Here is a 25,837-nt window from a genome sequence, read left to right as displayed (position 1 = left end):
TCTCAGGGGTAATCATAAGCAGAAAAGGCCAGGAGGTATGACAACAGCTCTGTGCGGCTGCCTGGATAGTCCTGCGAGTTCTCTAAGGGTGCGTTGCCTCATTGTCACCTGGACGACTGCCTCTGTGACAAACTTCACGGTGAGCATTAGGGACTCCCAGTGTCAGCGCGGCTGCAAATAGCATGCTTCTTTCCCTCCCATGTGCCCGTTGTTGTTTTTTTTCTTTGAAATCAAAAGGTGGCAACACGAACAGTGAAAGAATAGCAGCTATATGTTACACGAAAGCTCCCTGGAAGGCATGGCACCCCGGAGTTAACCTGGTTGCACTGCTTTCTTGTCTCCCCCCCCCCCCCCTCTTTTAAAACACACCACAATGATAACCACTCATTTGTGAATTCAGGAAAATTAGTTTTCTACTATTCTATCTATTTTCTAAGCTTATCATGTTTTATTCATTGGGTCAGATTTTGCTTTCAATAATCCTATTGTTTTGCTCCAAAAAGTAATCTACATTGCAAATGAGGAATCCTGTGTGTTCATTTCTCCGTATTTGACAGTTCTGCCAATCCTTCCCCTCGTATAAGCTTAATTCCTGCTCATTTTTTAATTACACCTTGAGCAGTTCAATATCACAGCCTGATTAAAATGTTATAGGACCTGGGTTCAGCAATAATTACAGATTGGCTGGCCGGAATGCGCAGAGTAAATTATTTTATTTGAGGAACATAATTACATCTACAAAATGCATCACTGTGAACGATTTAACAGCACCTATCAGTTCTAGAGGGGAGGTTTAATGGGTCATTTTAGCAAGCCCTACTGGCTATTATATTGACTTGGAATGAGTAAGGATCCTCTGTTGAATTCAGCAGGAGCGCTGCTTGTAGCTGCTGTTGTGGAAAAGCAGTGGAACGAATCTCTGTAATGAGCACGGCTGCTAAAATTTCACACGATCATTAATATTAGTTATCTCTGCTTTCTTGTTTCACCGAGTGTGGGGCTAAGGTGTGCCGCGGTCGCTCCCAGCAAACCCGCCACGGGAGCGCACGTCTATGCGCCCGGACAAATGTTACCCCTGATTTCATGAAAATGAATTATTTAAAAGTGAGAACGAGTGGCATGCAACGATGGCCTCTCAACACACACACACACACACACACAGAGCGGAGCAAGTGAAGTGAACATAGCACTGATGGAATCGCCCGGTCACAAACCGTGTTGGTAGGGAACAACGTGCTAACGTGGTGATCACTGTACCGGGCTCAATGCTTTCAATGCTGTATTGCTCGTCAGCAACCGGTCACATGGTAGATAAGGAGGCAAGTTGGCCTTGTGGGCTGTGATTTATTTGACGTGCAGTTAACACACCCGTCATACTTTAGTTTGAATGAAAAGGAAAGGAATGTGCTGTGGTGGTAGTATGATATTTTAATTGGGTTTACTGGCCCAAAGCAGTAAACTTAGAGGGAACAATGGTGTGTATCCTTGAGGTCTAACAAATGTGATGAAAACATTTCTTCCACGCACAAAAATAAACATTTGCAAAGTAGATTTTTCTTCAAAACTAAATTAAATGCATACGGTTAGCTTGGTTGCTGTAAAATAAATTCATATTAAATAATAATTTTATTCTTATTTTCATTCACAAGTTAGTTCTGATAGGTGCAATTAGAGATGGTACCTTTTGCCCCCGGTCTCCCCTACTGTAACCTGCTGAAGTCACACAGACAGGGTCCGAAAAAACTTGCGGTCAATAGAGCACGGCCTCAAGTGCTCACAACTCTCTTCCAATAATGCCGAGACATGAAAAAGACTAAATGTATAGCCATCCAGCCCAGAGAGAGCGCCAATGTGCGTGTTTAGAAACCTATTAGCGAAAAAACCTTTTGGGGTATCCAGTATTTTGGACTCGGTTCTTCCAACACTGCTCAGCAGCGCTACTAGTGGTCATAAACTTCAGAGGGGACCTTTAAGTCAAGTGACATCCTTATGATTGCAGTCTTCATTCATTTGTGAACAGGCTCAGTTTGTCATTAGTATTCTGTATAATTCAGTTTTCTGTAATCAGTGCCTTTCAATAGAGATCCTCACTCTTTAAAATAATAATAATTTAACTGATTATAATTAAATCAAAAGACTGATTTTATTATTTGTGTAGAACAGAACAACTCATTATTTGATAATATGATTCATCAGCAGGAACCATAGTGTGAAATTAATATCACAGTTCACCACAAATGTCAGATTTCTACATTTCTAAACGGGACACCGGCGTAAAAGGCTCCGACACTTTTAATAATATAAGGGGGGATATGCTGTTGATGTTTGGACCTATGTTATAGAAGGCATAATCAGATATATTTCCGCCTGCCAAATTTTCTATCTCCGTGGCACCACAAAACTGGGGCACAACAAAAGCATTGGCTTACATCATCAAAAACAGTCAGAGATGAGAGGAGCGGCTTTGATCTCACTTTTTGGCTCCGCACCTGCAATCTGAAAGAGTTGAAGGGTGGAAGGAGAAGAAGAAAAAGGTTCTTTCAGATAAACAACACTTACTGACGGAATCTTTTCAAATGCACCCAAAAAGACGTTTAACTGCTTTCAATGTATTCACAGGTCCTCATACAATATGGAAACCTACAACATTACATTGCCCCCCTCTCTACAGTACAATGGCTGTGCAAAAGACGGTTAGAAGGCAGTCCTCCAAAAAAACATCTCCGCACATGTTCTCTATTCTCACGATTGTTTGCCAGTTCTAAAAGAAGAACTGCAGGTTTGATGGGGCCAACAGCCTGTTGCACCACCTGGATCTAGTTTATGAGTTACTGCAGCGTGTCTGCACCAGTTTGTACACGTTCCAATATCTGGTATAGATACTTAAAAGTGCAAAAAGGCAGCAACAAACAAAGCAGTCACTGCCCGGCTCAAGAGGAGAAAGAAGAGGAGACCCCACAAGATACTTATTGTAAGGAACAGGTTTGGAATTACGCTTATTTGTTGTCTTACTGAAAGTCAGATGATCTCATGCTTGTCCCTTGAATATGAAGCTGGAGCCAGTTAGGCTAATGTAGCTTAGCATAAAGACTGGAAACAGGGGGAAGCAGCTAGCCTTGTCCGAATGTAACATATTCCACCTACCAGCATCTCTAAACGACTTTAGCACGTTATATCTTGTTTCTTAAATTTTGTTAACTTCGGACACAGCTAAAATAGCATGCTAAGCTAGCGAGCTAACTGGCTGCATATATTAGAGTATCCTTTGAATCTAACTCTTGGCAAGAAAAGTAAGTATTTCTTCATTTATGTCAAACTATAGCATCTATATTTCACCATGGATGAATGGGAACTGTTCAAAAAGGAACAAATAGAATCAAAATCCAACCAAAACCATAAACCAAACACCAGGAGAGAACAACTCCACCTGCCTCTATAAAGCTGTGGAGTCAATCATCACAGGTGTCAGCCATCCCTTTTCTGACTACGTCCTTAGAGAGGGAAACTTCAAGACACACAAGGCGAGTATCAGAACCTCTGGGCAACTCCAGACAGCTGTCACAATAGTGACAGAGGAAGTGAAGTTCTGAAAATAGCACATATTGATTGTTTGTCGCCCGTTAATGACGGCCAAAGTTCACAGTTGACATTTGACAGAAAGATGATTTTCTACAGGGCTAAACAAAAACAAACAGCAGAAATATTTGTGTGAAACACAAAACTCAGATGTTGTCAGAATTTAAGTTACAAGCTTGTTTTCTGGCTCCAGTGGTTTTCACTGCTGTGTGATTGTGTATGAGAAACTTATTTTTGAAAAGCTTCTGAATTTAAAATGCTTTTTATAGCAAAAGAAATGCAGGTATAAGTTACTACTTTTTCAGAGTTTTTATGAAAGTTGCTATGATTATGTTTGATGTCTGGCTTTGAAGCTTTTTTGAAGCCCGTCTGCCAAAAAAGTGGCGGCTGCTTCAGACCTTTAGCCACATGTGTGCAACTGGGATCACCTTGAACTGGACTCATCAACTGTAGATTATATGGACTGGAATATGGAGCAAGGGGGGAAAAGAAGGTGAAGAAGTTCCACAATCCTTCCTGTATAACTTTTTAAATGTTGTTGAAGAAAAAGTAGTTTCTGTGTATAGATTGATAATTCAATTCATTCCCCGTCCATCACTGGCAAAATATTGGATTCTGCTAATGAGAACTGTCTTCAAACAGCAAATGACCTGTTTTTCTTCTTCTCCTTTTCCCATCAAATATTAACCCAACATCCTTGCCAATAACCCTGATGAGAGTCTATAGTAAATTGGCATGGCAACCAAAGAAAACACAGTTAACCGGGTTGATATTGATATTACGTCTGCCAAACGTTGGCACCGCAATCTGCCTGGGCTGAGGAACCTTGATGAAAAATCAAATCAAATCAAGAAATCTAATTTTCTGTGCTTCAAGTCTCTGCACTGGCCGTAAGTGAAGGAGCATATTATCAAAAAAAATGTTCAGATGCATTTGTGAGTTGTGCACCTTTAGGACCTTGAAATGATTCCAATTTATTATAGTGGGTTCTTATTTTGCAAATATTTGGATATCTTTCAAAACAGGAAGTGAATTACATTAGCGATGCCGGCTTTGATGAAAATGTTTAATGTTGTCCTCCTCTCTGTTCGCATTAGGTCGTCCTTGAGAGAAAATACATCGATTGTCAATACGGGAATACATACGGACGGCCTTTATCTCGAAGCTCAAAGGTTTGACAAATTAAATTCAGCCAGTTTTCAGTGAAGGGCACGATTCTCATTTATTATGACCACACTTTGAGCAAACACCATCACAAGCAGCAAACCAAAACAGCAGGCTGACAATCTTTGAAAGGAATCTGATTGATTTGCGGGGGAATGAGCTATTATCTACAGTCAGATGAGAAAGGGCCATTTAAAAAAAAGGACACAGCAGGAGCGAAATGATGTCATAACAGATAGTCACTAACAGCTTCAAGCTTTTTTTGACATAATAGATAAGCAGAACATTTCAAAGAAGGATAAGGAGGCCATTCACAGACGACCATTTCAACCGCACCTTTGTATAATCCTTTGTACGTATTTATTCCCAACCGTCTTACTTTTTATGTCACTCAGCATATGTGCGATATCCAAAGGTTCAATATCTTAATTATTTACTGTTTTTAAACGTCACATCAAATACATATTCTTCTTTATTTTTTTTAATTAGTTTGATATGTGTGAATACGCCGTCATTGCTACCTACGTCCATTGTACTTCGACCAATGACAATAAAAGGACTTCTATTCTACGTGTCATTTTCTGCCACTCTCAATAAAAACAATAACAAAAAGACAGCGTAGCAGCCCATGGGAGTGTGTCATTATTGTCAGCTTTTCAATTAGGATTACTTTATTTTTCAGGATATGTTTTCCGCAGGGGGTCTTCCTTTCCAAAACTAAAAAAGGGCCCGGTGTGTAAAGCTGTGTTACCCCTGTGAACACAGGGAGGAGCGAAAGGCTAAGTATGCTCAGCTTGTTTTGAAATCTTAAGATCCAGACGTCCGGTGAGTAAAATCCTTCATCCAGTTAAAAACGACCGAAAATCTAAAAAGTCTTTTGGAAAAATGTGGCTTAAAACTGGATAAAAATTCCATTTATGACGCCGACGCATACGCAGAGGAGGACGACGTCATTACAGGAGACCAAATGAAACGCACCATTACCTTGAATAAAATTAGATTTCTGTAGGTTTGAAAAAGGTCTCGTCGTTCTTAGACATGAATGCGGAAAACTAATCTTCAATGTTTATTAATTCCTCCGTTAGCATAAATCATAGTACATAAATCAAAAGGAAATGATGGTAAAAACTGCATTATTCTCAGTCTTAGTTCTGTGTTGTCTGAAGCCCCAGGATACATAATCATCTCTCAGGACGTTGCCTCTGCATATACAGACAGTACAGCTGTGTTTTTAGGGATGGAAATGTTGGTCGTTTCCACCACTTTGGTCCATACTGAAATATCTCAACAACTATCAAATACATTGCCTTGATACTCTGTACAAACAATCACGATTCCCAGAGGATGACTTCTAATGACTTTGGTGATCGCCTGATTTTTCCTCGAGCACTACTGTAGGACTGTAGCCACTTAAACATATTTATATTTGGGAAAATGTTTATGTCGGCATGACATACTACAAAAACACAAACTACTGGATGGATTATCAAGAACTTAGATGAAATATCGAGGGCGTCCAGAACTGTTTGATCTCTTGACTTTTCGTCTACTCAATTTGTACAATACCTTGGTTTCTATGCTAACACACTAAGATGGTAAACATAATACCTGCTAAATATAAACATGTTGGCGTATTCCTAGTGAGCATGTTAGCATACATATATTTAGCATGAAGTCTTGTTTGTTTCCTGGTTATCAGCGGGGCATGCAGCTTAGTCTGTGGGCCCTCATGCCCAGTCACTGAATAATATAAAGAGTAACATTGTTCATAAACAGTACAGATGTATGCCATCTATTCAATATTGTACTGGAGTTAACATATTGAAGTGTATCCTAAAAAAACAGTAAAACCTTTCCTTTAATTTGGAAGTATTACTTCACATAAATGAAGAAAGTATTCCTTGTATATTGAAGATTAAAGAAATTAATCTTTGTGTTCTTCTTAAGAATATATTAAATGAAATACACTTCTGATTCTGCAATACTCTCTAAATTTAACTAACCGTGAAATGGAACTAAAGGTATTATGAAAAAGGCGATAATATAATCTACCAATTCCAATGATCTATTCTTTTAGATTTTATTACAAGAAGCATTTAAGCTTATCTCGTCATGTTCTAATTGCCTACAATTGTTGTGTTATTTTCCTTTTCCTGCTTAAAAGTTCTATGTGGGGGGGTGGGGGGTGGGGGGGGGAACAGCTGAAGGTGTGAATATAAGTGCTGCATTCAAGTTAACACATGAAATCAAACACGGTTTAGGCGTTTTAAGCAGACGTGGACATGTGGTTAATGAACTACATTATATGGGTATTGAAGTTGGTTAATGCCCCGAGGAGCGGAGAGGCTTTCACTTCCGTCTGAGGCGTAATGGATTATTTGGATTGTGTGGCCCCAAAGGCTTTGAAAGAGGAATGATCTCAGTTGTTTTTTTTCTAATGAGTTAAAAGACTCCACAACAATATGTTGATGGAGCAGGGCATTTCATTTATGGTGTTGGATTTGTTTTCAGAATATTAAAGGCTTTCAGTTTCTCTTTGGGAGTAAGGGAATCTATTAACTGCACACCTGTTTGCCTTGCACACACACCTGGTCTCAACCAGCTAATCAGTGCAGGCCTGAAATGTCTTGGAGGCGTTCGCCGACGCATACCGATGGCTTCAGCATCCGGTCATGACAGTAAACTGAGTGCGGAGGGTTGTTTCCATAGTATTTCTTCCTGTTTATCTGTCGTGTCTCCAGAGGGAGCAGAGAAATGCTTAAGTCTCCAACCTTTAACATGAATGTAAACAGCGGGAGACTGCAGCTTCAGCTCCGGGACTCATCATGTCGCACTCTCTGCCACAAAGCCAGACGTTCAGAGAAAAACGTCTCTTTGCACACTCACACAGTTTCAAGCCCTCACTTTGCTTTTTAACATTTTGCAGTACCCATGCACATGAGTAGTAGTGCATCTCTTTCTTATCACATAATATTTTAGCATCATAGTTGCCTCAGGGCTCTGCTTAAAGCAGGGTTTACCGCACACTTCGGAACCTCTTGATATATGGGTGATACAGGAAGCTATCGCTGTATTTGCGATGTTTATTGGAGTCAGTAAATGTCACATCAAACTAAGAGGTAAAAATGAGTTTATGTCCTTAAAGCGTTTTACAAAGACTGTAATATATTCTGCTTTTATGAATTTCAAATCAATGTGGGTTTATATATAAGTCATTTGTTATTGGCGGTTGCCAGGAGGGCTTGTAATTTCCCCTGGCATGACTTCAGACAGAATCCTGATGGCAGCCTTGATGGGTCTTAATAGAAGTTCAGTGAGGAGAATGGACTGAATTTGCATGTTGACAAAGGATGGGAAGGAAACAAGATAATGGAGGTTCTGTAGCTGCGTCCAAATCAGGGGCTGGATCCTCCAAAGTCCACCTTTGTTTCTGTCACAAAAGGCTGACAAGGCCCGTCCGGAGTCAAGACATGCAGCAATTGTGGGGATTAGAGTATGCTTGAAAGAAACTAATCCATACGTGGTGTTTGACTACATCTAAAGCCAAAAGCGTTTCTAGACAGTCTGCAATGCGACACTCGAAGGTGGTGGTGGGGGGGGGGGGGGGTGGTAAGCTTGTCGTCATAGAGGGAGGCAATACACACTAATGGTGCACACTTCTGGACAGTCTCTCTTCGAAAGGCATTCGTGGTGTTGCACTCGTCTGTGGACACAAACAGTGACTGAAGTAATTGTGTTATTAGAAAGAGAGCTTGAGAGCTCGTCACAGTTCAAATCCTACAAACTACTTTTAATCTCCGCACACCCGGCCAGTACCGGCGAGAAGTGGTCGTCTGTTTCGGAAAGTACAAACAAAATGGTCAAAACATCAGAATGGTTGTGAAAGGGGTCTTGAAACATATCGATACCTTTATTTGAGCTGTGAGCAGTATGACCCAAAGAGTCAATCTTTCTTTCCCTTTCTCAGGTTGCTTCATTTAAAAACTTCTAAAAAGGCCAGAACAGGTAAAAGGGGTCCAAATCTAATATATATATATATATATATATTTTTAATACCTTATAAATATTCTTGTGAACTCTCAGGAGGTTAAAGCCACCACTGAAATAGACCCAATAAAAAGTCACTGCAGGATGTAAATGATTCAATCTAGTTTTTTTATCATAATTTTGCCTTTATATGTGGTTAGTCACGGGGATATGTTTACCACTAACCTTTATTTGCAAATAGTCCATCATGACATTTGTATTAGATGTGTTTTAGACGACCTGTATGTATTTAAAGTTTGGACGTGTGAACACCACAGGAACTGGTCAGCGTATCTTATAGTAGATAAATAGACATGATGTTGGATATTACCATTAATACTCATGCATTTCAACTCTTTCTACCATTGTCATGTATGTATGTATTAAAGTGTAGTATATGTTCAAATTAACTGTTTGTATATTTGTGGTTGAAAGCTCCTCAAACGGCCCAACTTGGTCGATGAATGCAATATTTAGAGTTAATTGAAAGTAGAGTTAGTTTCACGACTCTACTTTAAACTCGGGCACCATGAGACTTGTTCCAGTTCACCTTTGCGTTTACACTTTGTAGACTAGATTTGAAGAACCTCCCTGGGTAACTTGGAAATGTCTGACTCTACGGGTTGGCGAGGAGCGCCCGAATGCATCCTTAGTTTTAGCCTCTGTGAGGATAAACTGTCTCAGACACCACCTTTAGATCAACTTCTGAATTGAAACACAGCTTGTAAACATCCTCTCTGACGTTGTTAGCAAGTGATTACTTTTGCCAATTCGTTTTGGTCCTGTTGCTCATCTCTTGACAGCTTCATCTTTTATTTCCCATCGCTTGTCCCGGGTCGCAGGTGCAGGACACCAGCAACGAGGGAGATGCTCCCGGTCTCACAACACAAATCTCTCCTATTGTTTAATAACAACTGACATTCTGTAGATTGCCTATGGTTACTATTACTCCCACCTGGACTGTGCTTATATTAATAATATAATTTGCTAAATTCACATTTGTGATTGCACATACAGTAAATGTCTGGCAGTGTGCCTGTGCAGAATAACAATTTTTAAAAAAACTGCGCTATAGACGTCGACTGATTATAGTCAAAATGAAGCCACTTAGTCCAACCGCACGCACACACACACCCTCCCCTGCTGTGGAGGATATTTTCAATTAATCAGGCTCTCTCATCAATAATTCATCGCCCCTGCAGCCAGTCACTCTTCTCCAGCCATTTAATGAGGCAGCCCAGCCAGAGGGACACCATCCACACATTACTCCTATTATAGTCAATGCTCAGGAGCAAAGCCACTGTGACCACGGCTGGTTATTAAAGTAATGCCATCATTTGTGCCTTCCAGTCAAATCAAAACCTGTCAAAGAGTGTTTGCAAAAGGACACAAATGACAATAAGTAAACAGCCCGAGAGCGTGCAGCCGTGTCACCTCTCAGTCACAGAAAACTTCAGTTTTATAATCCCTGCTGCAGGAATTCGAGAGAGGAAGGTTTGTAAAAGGAGTGATGAATTATTAAAAAGCGACTTTGCTGTGACAGAGGAGAATGTCCCGGTTTGATAACATTTTTAAAGTGAAATTGCAGCCCTGATTTAAGACATAACCCCTCAGAGTCAGAAGAGCGGCTGTTGAGAATAAGCTCAGAGCGAACCTCAGAGTTTATACATACAGTTCTGTGCTATACCGTTTCTAAATTAAGCGTAGAGATACTTTACATTGAACGCATTTTCTTCTTCTTTGTGGCATTCATGGTAGAAAGTGATGAAGTGAGAGATGAATGTGTCCGTCTAGTAAACTTCCAGATACGATTATAGCATTGAAGAGACATCTTTTCTTTGTTTTCACCGATACGTTTGGTGATAAACAAACAAGGCTTTGGTTTTTATTTTCCACTTCATTTCTTTGCCGTCATAACGCACGAGCGTCCTCTGCATTTTAAGTCACAGAGTGCTTCATCTTGGAACGGCACCGACACCTGCAACCGTCGTTGGCACTTTCCTTTGCAGCATACTTGCCTTCCTCTAAGCGATTCACTTCTCATGCTAACTTCCACTTCAACTTACTGCAAACAAACACACCACCTCCTGTGTACAAAAGCATTTTTCTAAAAATAATCTTATGTTTCTTCCATTTTTTCAACCCATTAACAAGTGTTGAGATTCTCCTGCGAGGGTCCAAGAACAAAGGGTGTCTTATGCTGTACAGATATGTTAAAAAGCCTCCTGAGAAAAATGTTTGATGTTGGGCTATATGAATAAAACTGACTCCACTGATTCTGTGCATACAGCTTTGAGCCTGATCAAATTACCCAAATATCATAATTTTGGATTCTGTGCATAATGGGGACCCAGCAGGAAATTCCTTCGCCCCGGGGTCCATGCAGGTTAATCCAGCTGCGATGGAGTTGGACAAACTGCCTCGTCTCCCACAGTCAGGCACCATTTGCAGACTGAAATAGACAAAGACAAACCTTGAGGCTCTTTGTGCAGTTCTTTCTGTACCCTTCTGGTCATATTATCAAGGGCGATTTAACAGTCGGTATAAGCCACAAATCTTCATCACTCTGTAACAGCCAAGAGGAAACCTTTTTACTTACAGGGGGGGTGTCGCCCACATTCTGAAGTGTTGATTCTTACATTAGGAATCAATCTGCAAATGAGACAAACTTCCCCCTAAGAGTTGTGGTGGTGGTGTTGTCCTAGCGTTTTTCTATTCTTCTCATCATTTCCTTGCATCTCTTAAATCATTTCCTTTTTTGCCAAGCAAGCCAAGAATGATGATCTCTAAGGAACACAACCATATGAGCGGAGAATCTGACCATCTGGCTTCCTTTGCAGCTAAAAATCACCGGGGATAAGAGAAGAGTGACGAATGTCCCTCGTCTCCTGCCGCCTGTCAGTGTCAAGATGTCTCTTTTAAAAATAAAACTCTGTTGTTGGAAGCTGTACTGAGCACATAGTGTGATTGCAAAGAAATTAAGTTTTGGTTTGTTTTTTTAGGAAAAAAGAAAGGAAGAAAGGAAAGTATCCACAAGGGAAAATAATATAACTAATAACTAATATAACCCATTTAAATTAACCTTTTTGGACTTTGTAGATAGCCACACTGGGTGGGAAGGGGATGATATAAAAAAATCTGTGTAGAGTATAATGATCGTCTTATCTCTGAAGCTCACAGTGCAAGAATCCCTTACCCACTCAGGTCTCCTGCCAATTCCATTTTTTGTAGGAAGTAGCTTTTCATTTCCTCTCTATCAAAAGCCTATGAGATGAGAATATGTAAGTGACGACAGGGAGAAGAAGAAATCCTGCATTTCACTTCTGAAGACTTTACACCAATCTGTTGCTTTTCTGTCATTTTCCGAGGCACACTGTGACCAATGTCATAGGGGCCGTTACTCCTCCTCAAGACATAAATTCCACTAATTAGAGATCAATGACTCATGCTTGATGTAATTAGGCCGGATGGGACGCCCCCACAAAAACTGTATGACATGAATTCATCTCCTTGATCTCTCCCTATCAGTACTTTTGTGTATAACATAAAACATGAAAATGATCCCCTCGGCAGACATGCCCTGCCTGCACATGGTACAGAAGAGCGGTGTACGTGGTAGCACTTTGACAGGCGGGTTATGGTTTCTGGGTCCCAGTAATGAAGGACTACCGAGTGTGTCATCCAGGGAAAAAAGGGCCTCTTCCCTGTCTGTCTGTCGACCAGCCAGCTGGATTCAATCCTACACCTCAGAACCACACCAGGCCTCAAACGTTGTAGCACAGCCACTCGTTGCTTTAACGGGCAGAAACAGCTCATTAAGTTACAACAGTGGCTAACCCTTTCCATAACAGAATTGGTAAACTCCCATTAGTCGGACAACAGCTAAATCATTTCTTTGTATCTTTTCTTTTTCCAGCTTACACATCATTCTGCTCGTTTTTTTTTTTTTTTTTTGCACTGGCAGCAAACCACAGTGGTTAAAATAGGAGAAACAGAGGAGCCCTGCACACGGTATACACTATACAATGGCTCAATTTCCATGAGCTCTGTGTGCCCTGAAAATGTGTCTATGATATACAGAACAAGAGAGGAGATTAACCACACTGTGAAGGGAGACAGGTTGAGATGGTTTATACTGAAGGGTCTCACTTGCAAAGTCAAAAAGTCACAAACTTCTCAAAGCAGAGTCCTCAGTCATAATCTCGTGTCATGTCGTTAAGCAGGGAAAATTCAATTTCCACAGCCTTTCATTTGACTTTCACACAGAGGCATGGTCAGAGAGACTCTTAAGCTTTCGGAGAAAAAAATAAATAAAAGCAAACAGCACTATAAAATGATGTTTGCAAATAAACAAATGGGAGAAATTATAATTGAAATGCACCGAGGAGCTTGAAATCCTCAGAGAACAAATACTTGTATTTAATCGTCCTGCTCAGCAGTTAATGTGGAATTATCTCATTTTGACAAACTCGGATGGAGATTATATATTCTATATCTGAAGGGGGGGGGGTACTGTGTAAAGCCTTAAGGAGCGTTTTGGTTTCACAAGCCAGCTTCAGTATAGAGATCTTCCTGAAGTGAAATTCACAATGCCTCATCAGGTCTGATTTCCCTGCGCTATAAGACCAGACTGGGCTTCATCAGCAGTTGCCGCTGTTCTTTATTGGCACGGAAGATCCCATTTTCACTACTGAAATGACTTGCCACCAGCTGCAAATTGACAATGCGCCATATTTCCTGGCGAGTCGACTCTTATTAATAGCAATTCCCGGGATGTTCGCCTTCCCATATCCGAACACAGCGGTGCCATCAGCAGGTAAATTTGAACGGTGGGATGCAACGACCTCACAGGCATTGTTTACCTAAGTGAAAATGACTGAATATAGCAAAGTGACATCGCCAGCTGCTTACACCTTGTAAGTGAAGTCTGAATGCATCCCGAGCCTCCCCCGTGTCATCTGAAGGACACAAGGCGTGCACGTGGAATCCATATTGAAGTTTTAAAACTCTTAACAATGATGGTGTTGCTCTCCATCAACGACCTAATTCTCCAGCGCAATAGCCTTACACGGTATCGATGATTACTCCTCTCCAGAATATCAGGCCGCTCTCTGACTGATGGTGGCTGCAGCAAAGGTTAATTAATGAGCAATGGCAGGAGCGATGGCTGCCGGCGAGGGAGAGGCTCTCTTGGGACTTGGACTCACCAGTGGAGAGAGATAAAGGTGGAATAGCGAAGGGTATGACTACTCAGCTGAAATTGAGTCCGCTTTTCTATCTGGATAACCTCCATGTGTTTAATAGTCTGAGGGAAGCTTCTTGATCACTCACCCAAGCTGCTGCATGGAATTAGATTATGATGCAGTTTTTCATCATTTTCTATATAAAGCCTTATTTCATGCAATGATTACATATGGCTTATCAAACGTAAAATATAATCTGAGGCAACCTTGGGGTTTAAATTAGTTCTGCAAATCTGCTTCTTGTGATCAGACATCAAAAGGTTTACATAAAGTATATTTGTCTTTCTGTGCAGCAGCAGTGTTTCTTTCCCATCTGGAAATAAACACTGACATATTGCCTAATTTAAATCCTGTTTTTAAGATGTTGTTAAATTCCATTGGTGCAGAATATAGACTTAACATGTGAACCTGATTATCGGGAAGAAGCACGGCAATGGAGTAAGACTTTCTTATAGGGCACCCTTAACAAAGGGTTGAAGATAAGGGCTTAATTAATGGTTAATACATACTTTTACAATCTATATTTATCAGTTATAAGACCTCAATAAGAGCAGCTTTTGGGTTCCCAGGATGTGTAAAACCTTGTTTATACATTTTTAAAGTTTCTAATAAGCTTCAGATTTTACAAACTGGTAACTCAAAAGCTGTTCTCCGTCATGGCTTATAAAGTATTAGTAAATAATTCATTAACTATTAATGGAGTCATCAGTTACAACCTATAAACCTTATATAAAGGCTAAAAAAAACATTAAAATATAAATTTGGCATCACGTTTTCATAATGCAGCCTTTATACAGTAAACACCAGAGTTGTGGTTAATAAATCATTTACTACATTCTTTATAGATCAGTTTTAAGCCATTTTTGGGTGGTGTTTGTGGGTGGTGTGTTTCCTCCTCCAGCAGGACACTTGCATCTGGACTACAATCAATTTATTAACTTTATATTAACATTTTCAAATAAGCCCCCAAGTCTGTAGTAATACCTACTGATAATAAAGGGTCATATGTCACAGTAAGTCAGTAATCCACAATTAGTTGTAAATAAGTTATTGATTTCCATTAAGTCTCCAGCTGTAGGTGTTGATAGTGAATAAATAGATTGTATTATAAATACGCCGCAGTGTTCTGCTGGCAGTAGTGTGGGAGAAGTATTCAGAACAAACGTATTATCAACAAAATGTTCAAAAAGTAACATTTAAAATAAATACACACCCCTGTGAGACATGTGTTATTACAAACGAATTAATGAGATACTGAAACTGAAATGCAGCAAGATAAACAATATTTCCTTCTACAATGTGGTGACCTAGAAGTATAAAGTAACATCACATGGAAATACTACAGTACAGTTTAAAGGTACTTAAGTACAGTTCTTGAGTAGTTAGTTAGTACTTAGTTACTTTCCACCACTGCCTGCTGGATGATGATAAATACCAGCCAGACATATTTTCACAACCTGGCAACCCAAAAGTTATTTTCAATAATGGCTTATAATTGATCTATTGTATATGAAGCATCAGTACATTATCTATTAACCATTAATAAAGTAATTAGTTACAATGGCAACTTATTTAGTGAGAAAGTATGCAGATGCATGAGTCCATGGAACTGAAGTTATTACCTACCAGTGGTGGACTGTAACTAATGTAACTACTGTAACTACTGTAACTATATTTACTCATGTTCAAAATAATATTTTATGCTTCTTTATATTTCTCAACTACATTTTGGAAGCCAATATCTATTTGAAATGAGTTACTTTGCAGATTCAGATTATTAACATGAATCAACTCATAAATGACGTATAGTTATAGATTAAAGCACCCAGCAGCATCTTATTTAAAGTAATCAAAATGAACCTCATATTTACCAGCTGCAACAATACAGTGAATGCATCAATCAACATAAAACAACAATATCATTTTATACCCTATATAATTAAATAACTACCCTATATGCTACTTAATATCAGAGTGTTCTTCCTCCACTGTTAGCTCCCTTGACACACTTAAAATCCGAACATTAGAAGGTTAAACTGAGTTTATTGATGATTAGAATATGTATGCACTGATATGTCCTGGATCCAGAATGAATGTAAATAGACTACCTAAGCAGCGAGTACATGTCAGGACTTGTAGAAACCTCCCTTCTAAAGCATTTGCCTGAGCTTTTTCCTCAATGAATAATGCGTCTTCGCATGCAAGGATTAGGCACTGAGGACGCTGCCAAGCATTAGAGAGTTACAGGAGGGATCAAGAACAAATGAGTAATGAAATGACTGAGTCATTGAGAACGGTCTGAGATGCGAGACGCGGCATGTGCTCTTTCTAAGCCTGCTCCTGTTAAGTTCCCATCTCAGTCAGAGCGTGACAAAAGAATTTCTTGACATGTTTTTAATTGTTGGCTCCTCCTTGTCATGCACGTCAACCAAGCAATTAGGCTTCTGTCATCCATGTCTAATAAAATGGAGATTTCGCTGCTGCATAATTGTGGCAGCACAGAGACGTCTGCATAGGTTTCACTAGTGGGTTTGCAGTAACCATAGTGAAAGAGACTAAATTAAAACGCATGAGTGAAACAACATACGCAGCTAATGAGGACTAGTGTCATATAATCACATGGTACATTCTGGTTTCATAGCGCAAGATCATTCACTGCATACAAACAAAAAGAGTGGTTGCTGATATATTTATGAATTTATTGTTTTCTTGACATTATCTCCACCTCTTGCTCCGGAGCCCACAGAAAACCGTTATAGAGAAAATGATTGTAATTCAAGGCCACATAAGCAAGGAACCATATCCCCACGAGCAAATACAAAACAGAGTTGGTAACAGGATTGCAACACCAAAGTGAAAGCATGTCTGCCAAGTCTACACATTCAAAGACCACAAACATCAAAGGGTTTTTCCAGGCAGTCAAGGGTTTCAGTGTTCGTAGAGAAGAAAACAAACAGGACAGTTTCTAGTTAAGGAAAGATGGATATTTCCAAATGAGTGCCTTATGGTTGTTATTTTTTTTGTGTGCAGATGCAAGGGGGACAGTCTGTGATCGAGCGAGCCATCTGCATATTATACGTGAACCATTTACAGTACAGAAATGTTTAAGCAAGACAGCATCAAAGGTTACTGAGTAGCGTCATTTTTTGGACCAGGCCAAAGAGCATAACAGTAGAAATGGTCTCTGACTTTTTTTTTTTCTCCTTTAGCTATATTTAACATTCATCCCATTGCTCAGTCCTTGTTCACTCCACTGTTTGCTGAACTCTCTCAAGACAAAAGCCCCAAAAGATCATTGAATATCTGATTGACCACAACAGGAAATGGAAACAGTTTGCATTTCCTCCAGGCCTTTAGAGTGAAGACAGACAGCACAACAATAACACACAGGGTAAGCCTCAGCTATGGCATTTTGCAGATTAATATGAGTAGCTGAGGGGGGTGCTTTGGAAATTGCTTTGACTAGAAATGTGTCAAGGCTGACAGGTTTTTTTTTTTTTTTCATATTTCCAGTTTGATCCCTATTAAGCACTTTCCTCTGATCTAATTCAATAAATGCCAAAGGGAGTTATAATAATCATATTCATTCCTGATCCTTTGGGATATGTGTCTTTGGAATCCATAAATACTTCTAACTTTCTTTCTTCTACACTTAATATCTTCTGAGGTTAATGCATCTTCAGACATTTTATATTTCCAAGCTAATCGAGTACATACAGTTAAGTTAGCTTTGGAAAATGCACTGAATCCCACATACAATCAAAAGAGTCCCCGCGCAAGTGCTAAGCCACCAAGCCATCATGACATCGTTGAGCTTCAAATAAAATCCCTCTACTTATGTAATAAAAATACAATCCATGTCATTCATATGTCTGTATTAGAGCAATAAAGCACAACTATCGTTTTCTCTGCTTTGCAAAACAGTCTATACATTGCAACATTTTGTAGTTTTAAAGGGAAACAGCACATGAAGTTCAGATATTAAATTCATGACAGCCAAATTAGCCTTTGGAAATTATCTCCCAAAGCTACATATTATAAGACTGTCAATAAATATGAGGCTTACTTCTTAATGAGCTTCATAATATATCCTTTTTAAACCAGTAAATATCTCTTGATCCCCCCCCAAAAAAACAAATGCCAGTAATCACAGATATGGATTTTGCGCAAACAACTCTGACATCACAGATTAGGGATCGAAAAATCTCATTGCTTACTAAAACAAACATTAATTAATCTTCACGGTGAAACTGAGTTGTTGTAGGATGATGCAAACATATAAAAAATGTAAGCTAAAATTCAACTCTGCATGTAAGACAGCAAAGGTCTAAAGTCTCACTCAATGAAAGAGTGCTACAAGTGAAGTGAAGGGCTCCTGGGGGTAAAACAAAAACATAAGCTCCCTTCCACTTATTTTAATGTAAAATATTCCTCCCTCACAAACATCTGTTGCTGTGGTCTGTACAATACCCAAACAAACACAACAAAAAGACAGAAATGCTACACAGTTTCTCCTCAACTTGTAACATATTTTCAGATTTAAAGTCAGTGCAAAAAAAAACTTATTTTTTACAGAACTCAACGGCAACTACAGTAAGCAAGACAGCTCAATGTCAGCTGACCTGCAGCGGCAAGTTAACTAGCAAACCTCGTGTAACCCAGTCTCCTCATCACACTCCCACACACGTCCTCTATTACTCTCATGTCCTTCCGAGGCATATTTTGTCTCCACATGTTAATGTTGGCTGGTGAAATGTCTCCTTCATACATTAGATTGTACAGGTTTGTGGAGGTGGTGAAGAGAAGTTGGTTGAGGGCTGCGGGTGAGACGGGCACCCCCAGAAATGTGTGTATGCTCTCTGCCGTCTCCTGCGGGAAGTTGACCACGTCCTCAAACCTCACTTGGAGGTAGGACTCCTCGGGAAGGCTCTCGCTGACTCTCAGCACTGCTGCGGTGTGAGCCAGCCACAGATTAGCCAGTATCAGGATGGGGTTTGTCTCAGAACGGGAAAGTAGTTTCTGGATTATTTTAAACTCTGGCGCTGCAGCTGGGCACCCGTCTCTGACAGCATCCTCCTTGAATATCAAGGAAAGGTGCTGCGGGATGTTTTTGAGGGAGTAAAGGCTAGGTTTACTGTTATAAACCATGAGATAAATCCACGCTCGAGGGTCTCTCACCAGGTAGATTGTCCTCAAGGAAGATCCCACAACCTCCTGAATGAACGGCAGTTTGAGCGCCCAGCTCCCGCTCCGCATGTTGAGGACCACCCGGGCGTTAGGGTACTCCGCAACATGACGCCTCATCTCTCTAACATACTCTGCATCTCTGTCCAGACTTGCTCTCAGTTTGCCCTTCAGCTCAGATGTCCGCTCTCTCCTCCTGGATCTTTTCTTTCTGTCCCTCGAGGGGTCGACTCTCTGGGACTGTTTGACCCTGCTGCCCTCTACCAGCTGAATATTCTGCAAGTGCAGCTTTATGTTGTGGACCAGCGAATGAAGCCAGCCCTGAATAATCTTAAACCGCCCATGCATGGCGTCTGACCTTGACCACTCACAGGCGTCGACCAGAGAGTCAAACTCAAACTCAGTCTCAGGAATATCCAGGTGCTCGGTGGGAACTCTTATGTAAACAAAGTCCGAGCTGTTGTAGAAAAGGTACTTGAGTATTTCTGATCCTGAACCGGGAAGGGTTGTTATGACTACAGTGGGGAGGGGGAGCCGCTGCAGCTCGTACAGTGTGATTTGTTTGTTTACTTCTTTTTTGGCACCTGCACCTTTCCATTTTACCCCACAGAGAAGCTGATCGCAGCTGTTAGATACAAACAGCAGCTCGGCTATCCACAGAAGGAGCACAGAGAAGAGGGCGTAACGCATCAGCTTGCTGAAGCAGACGTAAAACTTTCTCTGCATGGTCAAACATCCTATGGCCACAAAGAGAACCACCCCTGCTATCACATTGACTGTGAACCCAAAGTCAAAAAGCTGATTATCACTGCTGATTTGTTTGGGAATGAGTTGAGTCCCAAGGCCATATCGAGTAATTTGATATTTATCCTCAACTTTACAGTGACCTCCAAATCCTAGATAAGTTGACCTAGCTCCTATGTCTTTGTAGTTTGTAGCAATAGAGACAATCTTCTCTGTGTTATTGATGGTTAAAGAAAGTCTCACTCCATTCTTGCTGTTATCCAAAAACTTACAGCTGGACACTTTGACATATGGCCCATGTAACACGTAAGCTACTCTGCTGACTGTGCCTAACATTGGGAAAGTGACATTTACATACTGAGTCCACCTCTTTTTAAACTCAGCCGCCTGCTCTGCCTCTTGTATCCTGGTATCAGGGCTGTGACCCTGACTGTCGAACCAGAACATTTTATAATGAGCGTCCCACACATCCATCAAAGCGCCATTATATCTGTCCATGAATCTGAAAGGAACGTATTTGAAGTCAATGTCAAGATTGTGGAAAAAAGCACTAAGGGACTTCACAGGTGAATCACTCCACTTCTCTACGTGATCAAGCACCAGCAGAGTCTGTGAGTTTAGCAGAACTAAAGCTCTGAACACACTCTTTAGTCTCATTGCGGGGGAATAAGCCAACGCCGCTTCCCCACTCACAAACATGGTGTCCCTGTGTGAGGAGGCGACAATCACCTCCCCTCTGGCATCACCCACCCCCTCATCAGTCCAGCGCAGCCACTTGGCGCACTCCCCTAACTGACCCTCCCATGGACTGTTACACTGGCTCGTAGGAGACGGACTGAACACCAAAACATTGTTAAGGTAGCTGTACTTTGGACCATAAAGTGCTTCAGACACAAATACTTGTCCATTAGGAGCAAATGTGAAAGAGTTCTGATCAGGGTGCTCGTGACCTGGGTTAAAACTGTTCCAGCCATCCACCCAGGAGTAAGGCTTGTCATGGACAATGTCATAGACTGCACGGCCACCCAGCTTGCTAGACTTAAAGGAGACAAAAGTATTACCCTGGCCGTTTGGTAGCCCTGCTCCGTAGGTAACCACACCCCAGTTTGAGAAAATATGCATCCTAGCTTTTCCAAAGTCCTGGGGAGGCTGTGGCGTGAGGTGGGAGTTGTACCAGATGTATTCAGTGTGAAGTGTAGCCCAGCGCTGGGCAGACGACTGTCCCATTGGCCCATCCTTAGGTCGGTGCTTTCTGATCTGTTGAGCCAGCCAGTTACCCGTCCCGTTCCTCATGACGAATGTGTCGAGGAAAACCAGCTGGCTCTCCGGCCCATAAAACCAGTTGTAGTTGGAGTCTGCGATGCCAACTGTTCTCTGAAACCCCGGCAGGAGAGTGGCATAATAAAACCAAAAGTGTTCACGCAGCCAGTTGTTCTGCAGGTTGTCAATGTTAAAATGGCGCTGAGCTAAGAAGACATACTGTGTGATGGACTTGGCTGTGTAGCTGCCATAGGCTACTCCCTCATCCAGAGAGCCGTCAACAACATGGTTAAGGAGAAACATAGTTTTCTCCATGTAGTTCACTGCCACTTGTTTCCAGATCATTGACTCCGGGTTGTCATGTGATCCAGCCACTATTGCACCAGTCAGGATGGCTAATACGTTAGTGGTTTGATGATTTTGGAGGTACTGTTTCCCCCACCCCCTGTACTTTGATAGCTCCAACAGCTCCTCTGTCTCAGAGCGAATTTTCTTAAGGTAAACATCCCTCCGCCGCTCATCCAGGTAGGAGTAAATAAAGTCAAAAGCAGTGGCAAACCCAGTGAGAGAGTGCGCCATGGGGACCTCGTCGTTGGGGGCACTGGTTACCTTCCAGTCTGGGTATTCCGCCATCCTATCCATAAACTTGATAAGAAACTGCAGGGCAGCAGAGTCCTCTGGGCACAACAGGCAGTAGAGACCCAGGGGAGGAAGGTTGTTTCCATAAATCTCGTTCCACTTGCTTGTAAACTCCGCATGTTTCACAGGGGGCATGTAAGAGGGGACATTAGACAACATGGTGAGCACAGCCGCACGTATGACTTTAAATATGTGACTGTGGGTGGTGGAGGACCTTTGCCTCAAGTGCAACACATCCACTTGGTTAAAATATAGGTTGGGATGGGAATCAGTAGACTGTATTTTCCACTGCTCAGTCGCTCTGGCTTGTGTGAGCTTGACCTGCAGTAAGTCATCTGTAAAAATGTCTCTGTCTGTGGTGTTGAAGACCCCCGAGAAAGCTGTCCCCACTGCGAACAGTAGAAGTAAAAAAACTGAATATACAACCCAGTTCACTGCCATGTTTCCAGGCATTTTTGAATACATTTTACTGTATTTAAAAATGAGGCAACTGATTGTTCTCTTCCATAAAAGCGTTTTTGTAATGTCCCATAACTCCAGTTGTTATTTCAGAAAAAACGTCCAGGTGATAAATATATTGTTAGAGGAGTTCAAAGAATTGATATTGTATAAGTCAAAATGGTGCAATATCAAAGTCCCATGCATGATAGTCAAAATAGGGGGGAAAAAACTTTAGTGCAAGACCAAACACGTTCCACATCCACTTGTAACAATCTTGTAACAGTTTGCAAAGCCAACAAAACGAATCACATTAATTATGCATCAATGTCTGAAGGTAAGAAGATATTTCTGGTCTCTTTTGAATTTAAATCCATGAGAAAAAGTCCTGCTCGTTTTCCTCCGTCCTCAGAGTAATACGTGTGATCGTGAAGACTGGCATTCGCCCCCTCTCGCGTGCGCCAGTAGCTCATATTGATCTCCTCCCCAAAAACATTTCCTCTCGGACAAACATCAGTCAGCCCCAGTCTGTGTCCGGTCCAATCACAGCCACCCAAAGGCACCGTGTGCAGCCCGAGCGAGCTGCAACATCCACGGACATGCACCTCAGCAAACAACGCATCTCCGCCGATAACATTGCTTGGTGTGTCCCCGCTCCAGACACTCCAAACTGGCAAATTAAAATTGCAAATCCTGATCGGGAAAATCATCTGCTTGCATTTTTAAATCCCGGGAACTGTTTTTTTTTTGTTGTTTTAAGCTCCTCGTTTCTTATATGCGGCGATTAGTATGGCGAAGTCCGACAAGAGGAAAGTTGTCGTCACTCCTCAAGTATTCAAAGAATGATACATTTTTTGAGTTGTCCGCAGGAAACAGTAAATCAGCCTTCCAGATGATGCGTAATCCAGATGTGAACGTATCTGAAGGGATATGCATGTATCCGCTGCCGATTGAGACGCACATCTCACAAGTGGAGCCGTGTAAGTGTGTAATCTCCGGACGCGTCTCCGTTGTTTCCCCCGACTGTTCAACACAGTCAGTTTGATTGTTTTTCCTGCACTGGATGGAAAATTTCCACTGTACAAACTGTAGAGGGAGCCGTGACTTCAGAAGCCCAGCCTCATCGCTCATGTAGAGAGTGGGAAGGCTGAATATTCATCTCATGAAGTCTGTTTCTGTGTCTCCCCCTCTCCCCCAGTAGACTATGTTACCTTACTAATGCTATGATAAATTCCAGTTTAAGGAAAGAGGCTACAGAAGCTAAATCAGAGTGGTGATAAAGCACTCTTTTTGATTTGACTAAAAACATAAATTGCACTTAACAGACACACAAGTGTTTTTTGGGTGTTTTTTCTTAAAAGATACAACTGACTATAAAGGAATCGTTTGCCATTTTGGGAAATACACTCAGTTAAATGAGAAGATTGATATCTGATGAGTGTTATCAATCGATGTATTATTATTATTATTTAGTTACATTTGTAACAAACATAACATTGTAAGTACATTTGCACTTTGTTCAGGCTAGCTGCTTCTCTCTGCTTCCAGGCGTTATGCTAAGCTAGCTGGTTGTAGCATTATACTGAACAATATAATTGAAGTTATATTTATCTAGAAAGCAAATAAGCATACATCCCAAATTGTTGAACTTCTTACTTTGACTTTTTTTAAATAGTTCAACATTTTGATTAGCTCTTTTATTAGTGGGATACTTTGGTTAGCTTTAGACAGAACCAGGCTAGCTGTTTCCTCTTGCTTCCAGCCTTTATGCTAAGCTAAGCTAACTGGCCCCTGTCTGTAACCATACAATTAAAAGACAGATAGTAAGATACAATCTTGCTATAAAATAATGTAACTTTAAAATTAAAATTAAAACATTTTTTATTTTCTTTAACTATGATTAGCCTCGACATTTAAATGTGTATTGACACATTAATTCATTTTACAAAAATAATCATTACAGTCTAGATCTCATTAACTTGTTTAATTAAAAATCAACCTTTTTTTTGGTTGCATAAAATGTTTCTTTACATAATGTTACCTTCAGTCTCAGTTGCATGTCTTTGTAACACATTTCCTGAGGCAACTTAAAAGGCATTCAATAACCTCAAAAGCATCTCCCCTTAGAGAAATGTATGACATTTGCCTGTCCTAACACGTGGCACTGTGCACTCATTGATCACCTCATTCTGTGTGTATTAGGTTTCTGTGCGGCATCTTCATTTAATGATGGATCGCTTTCTCTATACCCAGTTCGCATGTGTCTTCTACAGCATGTTATCCCACAGGAAACACTGTTGCATGATGTGTTTTTTCCCCCCCTTCAGCTCAAAAGCAAACGCTACAGGCAAACAGTTGGCCTTATCAGGATGGCTGCAGAAAACACGAGCAGTAATCTCTCTAAGGACAAAAAGTCTTCCATATGGAGAGGAGATGCACAGCTAAAAGTCTGCCTCAATATAAACAGTGATAAGTTTGAGCTCACATCAGTCAAATAACTTCATAACCATAAAGATCCAACTCTGTAAACAACCGATTTTACATTTTTTTACCGATTGGACTTTTTGACCAGATTTAGTTTTAAGCATATGTTCCTTCACTGCAACACTTGCCCACCCTGCAGAGGAACAAACTTGCTCTTTTCTTGAAATCATGGCAATAAGTCAAAGTCAATGCAAAATTGCCTTAAGATGCCGCAACACTAGGTGACGCCACCAAAGTCCAATTAAAAAGACTGAACTTTTTCCCCATAATACAAACATATTATTGTAGAAATTGTGGTTTCAGTAGATAAATCATACTTATCGAAATGTGTATCTTAGAAGCAATTTTAGAATTGCTCAATATGGCAGATACAGTAATAAGGTTTTTATATTTTATGATGTTTTTAATTGTTTGCCTTGAGTTTCACTGCATCAGCACAATGGGTACTGCGTATCCCACCTCAGGCTTCTTCTCAGATTGGTAGTAAGATGGCAGCAAGATATAAACCCGAGTGTCCTCTCAGAAAGCCAAGAGATAAACAGAACGGAAGAAAAACATACGATTGGTTGGCGCTTTGCCGTCTAATTGGAGTGGTGAAATAAAGTGTCTGTCAATTTGTAGTGTCATGTCACCGGCTTCATCTGAAAATGACATGTAGCCTATTGCCTTGTTTCTTGTAGTGTCAACGTAGCATTAGCCAAAGTTACACGGTTAATTTAATGGTCTTATTGAAATGTTTTAATACGGTTATACATAATATAGTCGTGTATTTTGGAGAAGGAAACTGAATCTAAACTACCGGCTTATCGTCCAGTGGCTAATGCGTCAGACACTACCTACTCTCCTCAGCATTTGATATTCATATTCCATTTATGAGTGCATTAAACTTGTACATGTTATGGGTAATCTGACCCACTATCCTGCATCCTTGATCAGAACAGTATGTATGTGGCCTACGAGTTTTAACCACATTTGAGAGACGTAGAGACGTGTGGACTTAGAAAACTATATCCCTACTCATTATCTTTATCTTTTTTTTATATAAGAATCTATAATATGTATTTTTTAGGAAAAGCAAA

The 25,837-nt window shown here is 40.7% G+C and overlaps 1 protein-coding gene across 1 annotated transcript; it reads right to left on the bottom strand.

The window, feature by feature from the left end:
• Positions 1-16,694: 16,694 nt before the first annotated feature.
• Positions 16,695-23,310, bottom strand: dselb (dermatan sulfate epimerase like b). The gene has a single exon (XM_029457859.1). The coding sequence runs from the start codon at positions 22,299-22,301 to the stop codon at positions 18,645-18,647; it is 3,657 nt and encodes a 1,218-aa protein (XP_029313719.1). The 5' UTR covers positions 22,302-23,310; the 3' UTR covers positions 16,695-18,644.
• Positions 23,311-25,837: the final 2,527 nt, after the last annotated feature.

Source organism: Cottoperca gobio, chromosome 20, assembly GCF_900634415.1.
Source record: "Cottoperca gobio chromosome 20, fCotGob3.1, whole genome shotgun sequence".
Taxonomy (NCBI): Eukaryota; Metazoa; Chordata; class Actinopteri; order Perciformes; family Bovichtidae; genus Cottoperca; species Cottoperca gobio.
Note: the sequence above shows the minus strand (reverse complement) of the source record. Positions and strands in the feature narration are given on the sequence as shown.

Coding starts and splice junctions, on each gene's coding strand:
- dselb (XM_029457859.1), bottom strand. CDS start 22,301: ATGTATTCAAAAATGCCTGGAAACATGGCAGTGAACTGGGTTGTATAT.